The 13,109-nt window shown below is 29.1% G+C and overlaps 1 protein-coding gene and 1 pseudogene across 1 annotated transcript; both read left to right on the forward strand.

Moving 5' to 3' along the window:
* The first annotated feature begins 398 nt into the window (after positions 1-398).
* LOC114402086 lies at positions 399-3,597 on the forward strand (annotated as a pseudogene).
* A 4,194-nt stretch (positions 3,598-7,791) lies between these two features.
* LOC114403566 (F-box/LRR-repeat protein 10) lies at positions 7,792-10,691 on the forward strand. Its single transcript, XM_028366587.1, has 4 exons — positions 7,792-8,031; positions 8,114-8,319; positions 8,427-8,520; positions 9,001-10,691. The coding sequence occupies exons 1-4, from the start codon at positions 7,864-7,866 to the stop codon at positions 10,444-10,446; spliced, it is 1,914 nt and encodes a 637-aa protein (XP_028222388.1). The 5' UTR covers positions 7,792-7,863; the 3' UTR covers positions 10,447-10,691.
* The last annotated feature ends 2,418 nt before the right edge of the window (positions 10,692-13,109 follow it).

Raw genomic sequence — 13,109 nt, forward strand, 5'->3', positions numbered from 1 at the left:
GGGTAATGCCCTGTTCATATAATCTTCTCCATAAATAAGTGCTTAGACACGGGTTTATCCTAACCTACTTGAGTATTTTGATAACCATCAATAGGAGATTCAGAGGACTTATATATGTTAAGACTTTAACGCAAACGTCTCCCAGATTGAGTGGTTAATTGTTTAGCTTTATTTTTTCTTACCCAATCTTGAGTGTGAAATAGCTATTAGATGTAATGGGATGTTATTCGATAAGTAGAAGGATACATGGTCATGGGTCCTTTTCTATTAAGTGTGAACCATTTTGCTTTCTGGTCTTACATTGTCACTATTTGGGTTTTAAAATTAAATAAATATCTGCATTTTACATACATTGGTATTGTATTTCTATCCTGTTGAAGTCATCTCACACTTTTGTAATGGCAAATCAGATCGTAGCACCGATATTATATGGCCTCCTCAGAGCATTCTGGAACAGTCCTGCTGGTCCCAAAACAACTCACTTTTGGGGACCTATTGCCAACTGGGGATTCGTGGCAGCTATGTATTGGGAATAAATTTGTATGCTCAAGATCAAAGTCATCATGTAATCAATTCTAATTTTAATAATAAAGTATCATTTTATTTTCATTGTCATATTTCACTATTTGATTAAATAGTCCATTTGATAATGTTCTTGATTAAAGACTTGTTATTATAATAGAGATTATGATAATGAGAAATAAGTTTGTTGTAATTTTAATCTAAATCGTTCTTGATCATAAGATTATTGTAAATAAGATATCAATAATCTGGATAGATTAATATATATGTGATAATATTTATTGGATAAATATTAATAGATCTCATTTATTAATTTGCATATATAGATGAGTCATATGTTGATGTGATCATTGAACTGACTCAATTGAAATTTTCTAATGGTTAAAATTTACCATAAATTGTTAATAGAAAATTCTCAAGAAGGTATAATAGTTTTCTTTGACCTGAGATTGTCATAGTAATTAACAAGTTATTTGTTGTATTTTGATTCCGGACACCTAATGCTTTAGACCACTTGTTGAATGAATATTGGATATGATTAAATACATGTAAAATTAATGATTAATTAAGAAGGAATGCATCAACTCTTGGTAATGAGTTTGAGCTCTATGAATAAAATTATATATTGACCAGGAAAATTAAATGAAAGAAGAAATGAGTTTCTTAAGTCATGATGAGTTAATTCAAAAGGGTTTGACAGTAATACCATACTCTAGAGTTAACCCAAGGCTGTAAAAATGGAAGAAATTATTACACTACTCTTCTAATGGTTCTTGAAAATAAAGTGTTACTTCATACTATCCGGACGTTAAAGAGTGTTACTAGACGCCTACCTTGATTAGTATATTAATTTGATTAATATACTACCAGCTTAGTATTGAACCTACGAGGTCACATATAAACGAGTGTTCTAATCTCTGTTAATGAAATTATTTTAATATTTGATGATTAATTAAATTAGAGAATTCAATATGATAAAATGATTAATTGATTTCAAAAAGGTAGAATATTATTATATTTTTTGCTAGCACTCAAAATATAAATAATATGAAAGATTTGGTGAAAGAAAAAAAACAAACATGTATGATTTTGTATTTGGAATTTGAGTTGAAAAGGCGACTAGATACAAGTTTGACTTGTTCAATTATTATTTCAATTTTAATTGCTAGATGGCTAGCAATAAAAGGTAACAAGAAATAATATAACTTAAAAAATGATACTATTAATAATGATTTTGATTTGATTAAAAATTTGGTATCAGCGTGCTATAAATAGAGCCTTGGGTTGCACCTTAAACAACAAAAAAAAATCACTTCTCTACTCTTATTTTTCCACTTGTCAAAGTTATTGACGAATAAAGGTTGGTGTGGATACACGTACACTATTGAAGAATTTTTATCCTTCAAAAGTTTATCAATGAGTACACTTTTTAATATGTCATCTGTTTATAATATAATTTAAATACAAAATAGATTCTTTTATTCAACAATGTGTGTTTTTGAACACCTTTTTTCCTACATTGTGAGTATCACTCATATGATCATTTGTTATTGTTGAAAAACTCCGACATTTATTTACTTGAATAGTTTTTCATGATGCACATTGGTCTTCACCTTTGACTTCTAAACTTATGTGAAATTTTTTATTAAAAGTGATTGGCTGACTTGAACAAACCTCCAGAAATGATCTCTGGCAACATGACAGGAGGTTTATCATCTCTGTTCCTACAAAATGTTGATTTTTTTCTTGGCATATGGTATGCTACTTATTGCGTCTCTTGTTCGTTGTTAATGCTGCAGCAATGTGTGTCTATTCAGCATTGTTCATGAGATTCGCATGGATGGTACAGCCACGCAACTATCTAGTTTTTGCTTGTCATGCCTTAAACGAGACTGTTCAACTCTATCACTTCTCCCGATAGGCAAAGGCACAGGGGTAAGCAGCTTGCAAGCAAGCAAAACTTAACTGCTGTGATTTTAACCAGTTCTATTTGATGTTACTCTCTGTGATGTTAATGTTTCATATGTTATAAAGGCTATTTTAACTTGTATGATATGATATTTTTGTTTTGAATTGTTCTTTTGTCTATGGATTGTTAGTTTTACCAGCTTCCACCTTTATTTATAATTGACTATCACCTGGGGCTCTCTTTGGATATGGTATTTGAAAAGGTTTTGAATTACTCTTATGTCTATGAATTGTTAGTTTTACCTAGCTAGGCCTTTGTATAATCGCAGTATAAAAATGGCCATGCTCTTACATACACTTGATTTATTATGATTTATCGCTATCATTGAGGCATTGACTCGTTGTTAATAATACTCTATTTGACACACACTACTATTAATATGGGTCTTACTAAATAAAAAGAGAGTCCTAGCTAAAATAAATTTAATACTAATCGAAAATTCTAATAGAATATTCTAATAGAATAGAAATAGAATAGTCTTTTCATATAGATACCCCAAGTACTTTAGTGCATTCACATAAACTTTATATAACCATAGAGATTATCTTAGAAAGAGTGTTTTATTAACATTTCTCTCTCCATGTAATTGTTTAGCTAAATTCAGCTCCCCACAGGGGCTGCTCCTTTCCACCATGTCTTAAATGGAATTTGTCTTTTATGCATTGTAAGACAGTTGTTTTAACTCAATGGAGCTGTGAATGTCAGTTTTCTGACAAAGTTTGCATCTCTTGCAATTTCTTTTCAAGGCTTCTGTCGGAAAAGAAGGAGGAAGCTTCATCCCAGTGATTTGGTGATGCTAAAAGACTTTCTTGAGTGGAGCGATTTTAAAGATTTTGCATTTGAACTTGGCGATGTATGAATAATTGATTACTGATTGTAAGAAGGGGCTTGTGGAAACTGTAAAAGATTGTGGCTGTGCAAGAGTATTCGGATTAGAAAGGATTGCTCAGAAGTCTAAACTATTTGTTGAAGGCACATGGGTGGGTTTAATATGTCTAACATCTGACTGGCCCAAAAGTCTTTAAACTTATACCATAGGCAAAGGATTTGTCTATTATATCTCATACTGAAATTCCGCTCAATTACTCTACCCAGTTGGGCGTTAAGAACTGTGACTATTTTATTCATTGAACTTGGATGTCATGTTAATCATTTTTAGGTTAATTACTCCTTTCATCTTTATAGTTGTACGATTTATTTTTTTTAGTTCTTATAGTTTTAAAGGAATTTTTTTAGTTTTTATAGTTTATATTTTAATTCTCTTTTAGTCTCTATAGTTTAAAAGTAAAGTTTTTAGTTTTTATCTTTTGTATTTTAATTTTTTTTAGTTCTTGTAATTTGAAAGTGATTATTTTAGTTTTTATAATATGTATTTTAATTACTTTTTAGTCCTTACTATAAAATTATATGTAAAAATAATTAGTTATAAATTATTAAATATTTTTTATTACAAATTATCTTGAGATAAAATAGTTATAAATTATTTCTTAATATTTTTGTAGTTAATTATAATTGATAATAATACTCATATTTTGAAGGTAAGTACTAAAAAAGAATTAAAATATAAATTAAAAAGACTAAAAATACTGTTTTCAAATTATATGGATTAAAAGAAAATTAAAATGTAAATTATAAGAACTAAAAAAATCACTTTTAAATTACAAAGACTAAAAAAATTAAAATGTAAATTATATGAATTAAAAAAAATACTTTAAAATTATAAGAAATAAAAATTATAAATAATGAAACTATAATTAGACTTAATTTTTAATGCCTATTCTTTCTGAAATGTAATCTGATTAAAAATTTGAAAGTGGTTTTAAGCAAAAGCGGTCTTATATAAGATCACAAAATATTATTATAAATTTTGTGGTCTTATATAATATTTAATAATCTTATTTAAATGCCTATTTTGTGTGTCTGAACAATGAAATTGATTAAAAATAATAATATTTTGTGGTCTTATATAATATTTAATAATCTTTTTCCTTATTTAATGAATTCCAATAAATTTTAACTAATTAGAAATAATATATTTTAACTTTGAAAAAATGTGTTATTATCACTCTCCTCTTATTTGTTCTATAGTACTAGCACCATTGAATTTCAACTAACCACTAAAATTTTAGTACTGTTTGAGTGAAAAATGTAAGTGGTAAAGTTTTTTTTTTTATTATTTATCAATTTGTGATAATAAACTTTGTCGACAAAAAAATTCAATCCCTCTCGACAATCGTTCATAAAAAAAAAAAGGTGTTAAACGCACTTTTAGAAAAATGTATTCTTTTGTATTTTCTAGTAAAGATTACATGGAAATCTAAATGTATTATTTATTCATTTATATATAAGTAAAAATAATTAATTTTATATTGATTATGAAAATTAATTGAGATTATTTAATTTTTTTAATCTCAAGTAAAAAATAAGATTATTTTTAAAATGTCTTTCATTAAAATTTACTACTATGAATAAAAATAAATCATTGAAAATATAATTAAAATTAAATGAATAATATTTTAAAAGTGATAGTATTAAATATAATAAAATTAGTTAGATTTTTTTTATATTTAAGTCTAATCAGATCACTTTTTTGTTTAATATATGAGTCCACAAGTACAATTTATAAGTTGAGGATAAAAAAAATACACACTACACATCTCTTTATTAAGACGTTCATGGAAATAATTTTTTAACAATGACAACCAAATACACGCTAAACATAATAAGAAAATAAGACATTTTGATTTATTTAATTTAAAAAATAAATATTTTTATTGATATTAAGCAACTAAAGTCCAGAGAAGGAATAATGGATGAATTTTTTACATTATTTCAGTGATCAAACATGATAGTATGTAAGGGTGTTTAAATTCAAATCGATCTAAAATATAAAAAAAAATCGCTTAGAATATCAAAAATTGAATCAAACCAATTTTTTTTTTATTCTAATGGTTTTTTCTCAACCCAATCGATTTGGTTCAATTTGTGGTTTGTGTTTTTTAAACCAAACCAAATCGCAACAGTTATACTAATACTTATATTACTTTAATATTATATATTTTATGTATATAACACTTGAGTTTTACAATATTTTTGTAGTATTATGTATATGAATTTGTACAATGTATATAACATTTTTTTCAAATGTTTTTTTAAAATATGTTTGGTTCAAAATTAATGAAAACTTATCAAATTTTTATTATAAACAATTTAACATATTAATAAGTTACGTAATTTGTTATTAACAATTTTCCTTATGCAATTTAATTTAATAGTTGAAAATAAAATATATATTTTAATGAAATAATATTTTAATAAAAATCGAACTAAACCGAATTTGTAAAATATTAGTTTGGTTAATGGAACCAAATCAAATCATATATATTTTTTAAGTTTGATTTGAGTGACTTTTTTTATGAAAAAATTAAACCAAACCCAACCACTAATACCCTTAATCGCATGTGTTTGTGTGTCCAACAACTATCATTATTAAAGTTGTGTTTTGGATAAGATTGCTTGAACTCAAACTATTTTCCTACAATGAGAGTATACTCATGGCGTTTGTTTTAATAGTGGGGAGACCAATGAGAATAGATGCGAATACCCTACAAGTGCCTAGGGAATAATTTGCGAAAGTTTGTGTGGAGTTGATCCTAACAAGCTAGTGCATGTTTGGATACCCATTGCAAAGGAATATTGGTAGCAAAATGAAGTTTGCAAAAACATCTTCATCCTTTTTTTTGTGTTCAGTTTGCAGTGGGCCACTGGATTTGATCTTAGAATTTGCGCACAACAAGTTGAACTGCTTCGAATGGTTGGAAGGGTTAGGCTCCAAGCCCATTAGTATCAAGTCGAATACAAAAGTCTTGGCATATGTTCAACTTGTTATTACTATGATTATTTGACTAGGCAATGCAAGGTTTAACCCCAATGAAATATTGATTTTGTCATGAATGCACCACTAACACATGTAATAGTGGTGGCCTTCGATGTTGCTAAGGAGTTAATGTTGGAGATGCAACGATTGTCAACTAATGCAAAGGGCCTCGTAACAGGTTCAATGGTTGATAGCATCTCAAGAAAATCAATTACAAACCTAAAACTCATGGATAATCATCTCAAGAGATTTCATAGTATTTAAAAACATTTAAGTGCATTGTTTGTGATTTTGACTGTGCAATAATCCTTTAGCTTTTTTATATACACTCCACTTTTTTAGAAAATATACTCCCATTTGTGTTTTTTCTTCTAAAAATTATTATCATATATACCCTTTATTTTTTTTAATATTCTATAAAATATTTTCAGGATTTTTTTTTGTGTTGTGAAAAGTTCTTTTCAATGTGAAGAAAAAAACATTAGAAAAAATTCAAGTAAAATATTAAGACCATTAATATTTAAATTTGTTATTTTTTTAGGTTCTTAAAATTTTAAAAATTATTCTTTTTAATCTCTTGTATGATAAAAAAATTGATGTGTGAGAATAAAAATAGGATAAAAAATTAACCATCCATCACCCATACGGAATTAAAAAAAACATTTTCAATTTTAAAACAGCACGTATATGCAACAAAGATAATAAATAAATATAAAGATAAATTATTTATTTGATCTATGTAGTTTCACATTTCATACCTTTTTAGTTATTATAATTTAAAAATAGCTTTTTTAGTTCATACAATTTACATTTTAATTATTTTTTAGTCCTTATAGTTTAAAAGTGATTTTTTTAGTCCTTATAGTTTATATTTTAATTTTCTTTTAGTTTCTATAGTTTGAAAGTAATTTTTTTAGTCCTAGAATTTGTAGTTTAATTACTTTTTAGTCCCCACTAAAAAATATATAAAAATAATTAGTTACAAATTAAAATTATCAACTATTTTTTTTATTACAAATTATCTTATAATAAGTTAGTTACAAATTACTTGTTGATATTTTTGTAGTTAATTGTAATTGATAATATTACTCATATTTTGATAATAAGAACTAAAATGGAATTAAAATATAAAATATACAAACTAAAAATACCACTTTCAAGAACTAAAAGAAAATTAAAATACAAATTATAAATAAAAAAACACTTTCAAATTACAGAAATTAAAAAGTAATTAAAATATAAATTATAAAACTAAAAAAAATTAAAATATAAATTATAAAGACAAAAAAATACTCTAAAATCATAACTAAAAAGATACAAATTCTGGAACTACAGACGAGTAATTAAACCTGAATATAATAAATATTTGGTGGATGAATAATAATGTTTTGCCATGACCATTCACCAATTAAATACTACCCTCCAAGATTTATTTGTTTGACATATTGCGAAATCAGGGTCTTGTTGTAAGAGAAGAGGATCGAAAGAGTCTGAGATGGGATCGAATGAAGAAATGGGTCTGGATCAGCTCCCTTCCGCTCTGGTTGCGACCATCATGTCCAAACTGGACATTGCATCCATCTGTTCATTGGCTTCCACCTCATCCACCTTCCGCTCCTGCGCCCGACACATCCTCTCCTTTCTCCCCACTTTCCACCTCCTCGTACCTATCTCTCTCTCTCCTTTCCTTAACCAACCAACGCTCCCTTTTCGGAAATTCCTAAATTTAATTATTTATGTTGCAGGACATTGCGCCTTCGGGGGAGTTGCTGAGACCCTTGCTACCGCCCAATCCCTACCTCACCAATCTCAAGCTCGATTGCGCTGGCCTCGACGATTCCGCAATTGGGTTCTTGCTCAAACCCTCCTTGCACGACCTTTCTCTCCACAATTGCGCCGATTTCAGTGGCAGACTCTTGTCCGAGATCGGCAACCGATGCAACCATCTCAGGTAGAAGAGAAAAAGTCCCTGCTACCAAAAATTAACATATGTTGATAAAAAAATTAAACTTTCATCTCATCTTTTTACTGCTTTAACTCTGTTGTCCTTTACTTCAGGTCTCTCTATTTGGGCTCCGTGGCTGAGAAAAGAGGGAGGGCAATTCATATTTCTGATCTCCAGGAGTTACTCACCGGTTGCTCCCACTTGGAAGTAATCCATCTTAACTATAAATTCAACCATATTAATTGGATTTGTGCCTTTTTCGTTCTTCAAATTTATTCCAATTTGGGCATTTCTATATGTTTGCATAGAATAAGGGGAAATGCAAAGCCTTGGGCAAAACTTAGATACAGTTTCTTAGATCTTGTTTTTACTGATCTCCATTCAAAATTGAAATTCATCTTAGTAATCCGTGTGACCTTTTTCGGTGCACACTTTTATTGCATGGATTATCAATGTGAAACTTCAATTCTGATTGGAAAACGACACAAATAACACTATGAATTATGAAACCATATCTAAGTTTTGTCCATTATAGTATCTATTGAATGACTAATTCTATCACAACATTGCCTTAAAAGACTCTTTATGCTTCTTGAAACCTCTCTCTCTCTCTTATTTTTCCAATGGCATGTTCGTTGATTGTTAATGCAATTTTAAGACTAAATTTTACTCTGATTATTTTTGCAGGCACTGATTCTGATGTTTGACGTCTCTCTCTTTCTACGTCACAACTTTGCTCGAGTATGGGCTTCTGCCTCAGAGAAACTCACTTCTCTTGAGATTGGCTACATTTCTTCAGTGACAGTGACTGAACTGCTTAGCCCAAATTTGGGATCCCAGCTGCCCTCAAATCCTGCTCAACCATCCATACTTCCAAGCATTCAGAAACTGTGTCTTAATGTAGACTATATAACTGATGCTATGGTTGGTACAATATCCAAAGGTCTCATGCTTTTGACCCATTTGGATCTTCAAGATGCACCACTGATTGAACCAAGAATTACATTTGACCTAACCAATGCTGGTCTTCAACAAATTAATCAACTTGGGAGATTGAAACATCTTTCATTGGTTCGAAGCCAAGAGTTCCAAATTACCTACTTCCGAAGAGTGAATGATCTGGGATTACTTCTAATGGCTGACAAGTGTGCAAACATGGAGAGCATATGCCTTGGTGGCTTTTGTCGTGTCACAGACACTGGTTTCAAAACTATCCTGCATTCTTGCACTCGCTTATACAAGCTTAAGGTCACTCATGGGACTCATTTAACTGATCTAGTTTTTCATGATATTTCCGCAACATCCCTTACTTTAACACATGTTAGCTTAAGACGGTGCAATCTGTTAACTAACCATGCTGTTTTGAGTTTGGCATCAAACAAGGTACTTAAAATTCTTGACTTGAGAGATTGCAGGAGCCTTGGGGATGAAGCTCTCCAGGCCATTGGCACTCTTCCAAGACTGAAAATTTTACTATTAGATGGCTCTGATATAACAGATGCAGGACTTTTGTACTTAAGACCATCTGTTATTAGCTCACTGTATGCATTGTCGCTTCGAGGGTGCAAGAGACTTACAGATAAATGCATCACAGCTCTATTTAATGGCTGCTGTGTGCTGGAATTACGAGAACTGGATCTATCTAATCTTCCTAACCTCTCAGATAATGGAGTTCTGCTGCTGGCAAAAAGTCGGATTCCCTTTTTTGAACTCCGTATGCGACAGTGCCCTCTAATTGGTGATACTTCAGTTATGGCATTAGCTTCAATGCTGGTTGATGAGGCCAAACATGGAAGCAGTTTGCGATTATTGGATCTTTTTAACTGTGGTGGCATTACACCGCTTGCTTTTCGCTGGTTGAAGAAACCATATTTTCCAAGGCTCAAATGGTTGGGAGTGACCGGAAGTGTTAATAGAGACATGGTAGATGCTTTAGCCAGAAGCAGACCATTCTTACATGTGGCATGCCATGGTGAGGAGCTTGGGGCTGATCCCTATGGCACTTCAGATGGGTTATACACACATGATTATGATGACGTGGATGAATTTGAGCAGTGGCTTCTTGAAGCTGATATTGATAGTGACTACGAAGAGATGGGCGATGCTGAAAATAATGATGAAATGGTTATGTGATTCGCTTTTAAACTCTCATGTGTCTTTATATGACTGTATGTATATCTATGTTTGTCTTTATATGACTATATGTATATCTATGTTTGTCTGTAACCTATTCTCTGGTTAGATGTTGTTTACCACAGGTTTTAGTACCCCAAGACTTTTGTATGATCCTTTCATGTATCTTGCTATGGTTTATTTGGATAATTTTGTGTAAAAGTTTCGTGATTTTTGTATTATTTGGATTTTTTTAACCTTTCAAATCCTTCTCTTTTGTCTAGTATTTTGTTGTATCATTGTATGCCTCGTGACTTTTGTATGATCCTTTCATGTATTTTTCAATGGACAATGTTGTGTTTAAAGTTTCATAATTTTGTTTTGACCAATTTTGACATTATTTAGACTTTTTTTAATTCTATCAAATTCTTCTCTTTTGTCTTGTATTTGTTACTTGTATTTGTTGTTGAGAACTTGTGCCTAAGAGTTAATGGTCATGTATACACAGTATAAAGTAGTTTTATCCTGTCAAGTTTAAGTGTCAATCAATTATAAATTATTGATAGTATGACTTTTAAAATAATTGTTATAAAACTTAACAAATTTATCATATATATTAGATGGTAATGTAAGATAATTTTACTGTCATTGCATAGTCTATTTCTACTTTTCCTAAATCATATTCCCCTAATCCTTTCCGACTACCCCTTGCTTGGGTGTATCTTTGTTTTGTTTCCTTTTCTTAAATAACTTTGATTCTGCCTAACTTTGCCTATGTATTTTTTGCCTATTAATTTTATGCCAAGGAGTGAGCAATTTAAATCTCTTTAAGTAAATTTTAAGATATAATCGATATCCAATAATTTATATGCATTATAAATAGTATTTTTACCAGTTTGTAATATTATTTCTGCTTTATTTATCACCTATTTCTCTTAAATCAAACAACAAAATATATCACTTTTTTTCTACTTTATTTCTCCTTTTTCAAATGATCCTTTTTCTATTTTCATTCATTCTATTTTTCTCTAAATCAAACACAGCCTTAATCCTTAATTACCATTTCTTCCTCTTCAGGTTTTATTAACAATCATTGATTGTGAATTGTAAATAGTCTTCTCGAATCAATTCTTATTTTGATCATTTAAAAAACTTAACTCAGAAAAAGCATGAAGTGCATAGAGGATGTTTAAAGAAAGTGATTAGCCTAATTGAAGCTTCAAAATTAACTTTTGGTCATGCATCAATCTGAAACTCAATTACCTTATAAGTCGACCAAATAATTACAATGCGATCATCGTTCAATTAATTGATTTAAAACATGCCAAGAGTATCAGTTCCCAACAAGAATGAAAGTGTAATAAGGTAATTCAATTAATAAAATAAAAATAAGGGGGTTCAAATTAAATTAGAAATTGGGGTTTCTCAAGTACATACTGCACTATAACCTTAGCTATGAAATCTAGCTATCTATCAGAAAAAGGAATAATATATATACTAATTTTTATTACTTATGATGTTATTATCACTAATTATTATTATTTCAAGAAGCATCATCAGTTGCAGTCTTATTATTTGAAAATAAAAAATGACTCGATATATAATATTATATATAATTATTTTTTATCACTCAGTTTTTTTTAAAACCTTTTTACGTATACATGTTTAAAAATTCATTCTAAAATCAATCAGAAAACTATTTTGTTGTCCCAGGACTGTGTTAAAAAACGGTTTCCTACGTCTTAGGCCTTAGGCCAGATTCATTAGACTTAAGAGTTGCTACTCTAACTTCTTTTTGCTATTTCACCCTACATTTTTTTTTTTATAAAAAAGTAGAAAAAATAACTCCTTGCCCTACACCTCATATAAATTTAGATACATAAAAAAATCATAATTTTGTTATTTATCTAAACTCATTTACACAATAAAATCGTGATTTCATTATATATTTAGGTTTAAATATCCAAAGAAAACATGATTTCATCATGTATTAGAGTTTAGATACACAATGAAATAATAATTTTGTTGTGTATCTAAACCAGATACATAACAGAATTACTACTCAATTATATGTTTTTTCTTTAATTATTTAATTATGATATAACTTACATTTTTAATAGTAATTGAATTTATTATGATATAAATTTAATGACAACACAGGTTACTCTTTTTAATTGTAATTGAATTATGATTATGATTACTATTAATAAAGGTTTATTTTAATTTTAATTTTAAAAAATAAATTTATATCACCATTAACTTGTTTAGTTTAAAAAAATCAACTTTATGTACAATTAGTTACAACTTTTTTGTAAAAAATTAAAAAATAGAAACATATTGGAAATATGATTTCATTCTATACTTTATACAATATAAATGTATTTCAGTTAAAATGGTATTTTTGGGAATATCTTTTTTAAAGCTTGTGCAGGTGAGAATAGCAATCTCCATTAGACTTTTAAAAGCACCCATTATCATTGAGGCCAAAATCAATTACATCTTGATTCCAGGGTGGGCCGAAAACACGCAGCTGTTTGATACTGCTTTCTTTGCATAATGATATTGATGGGTGATCTTGATCGAGAGTCAGTTACATTTTCAATTGCCTTGTTTTTCATTCCCCTCACTTAAGAAATTACTATTAAATAGTTTCTGATCAGCATATGGTCATAATTCTGACAATT

This window comes from Glycine soja, chromosome 20, assembly GCF_004193775.1.
Source record: "Glycine soja cultivar W05 chromosome 20, ASM419377v2, whole genome shotgun sequence".
In the NCBI taxonomy this organism is placed as follows: Eukaryota; Viridiplantae; Streptophyta; class Magnoliopsida; order Fabales; family Fabaceae; genus Glycine; species Glycine soja.

What these genes read in the sequence shown, in the direction of transcription:
- LOC114403566 (XM_028366587.1), top strand. Translation starts at nt 7,864, where the DNA reads ATGGGATCGAATGAAGAAATGGGTCTGGATCAGCTCCCTTCCGCTCTG. An exon ending in TCCCCACTTTCCACCTCCTC is followed by an intron (nt 8,032 to 8,113) that starts GTACCTATCTCT and finishes TTTATGTTGCAG; the next exon opens with GACATTGCGCCTTCGGGGGA. An exon ending in CCGGTTGCTCCCACTTGGAA is followed by an intron (nt 8,521 to 9,000) that starts GTAATCCATCTT and finishes TTATTTTTGCAG; the next exon opens with GCACTGATTCTGATGTTTGA.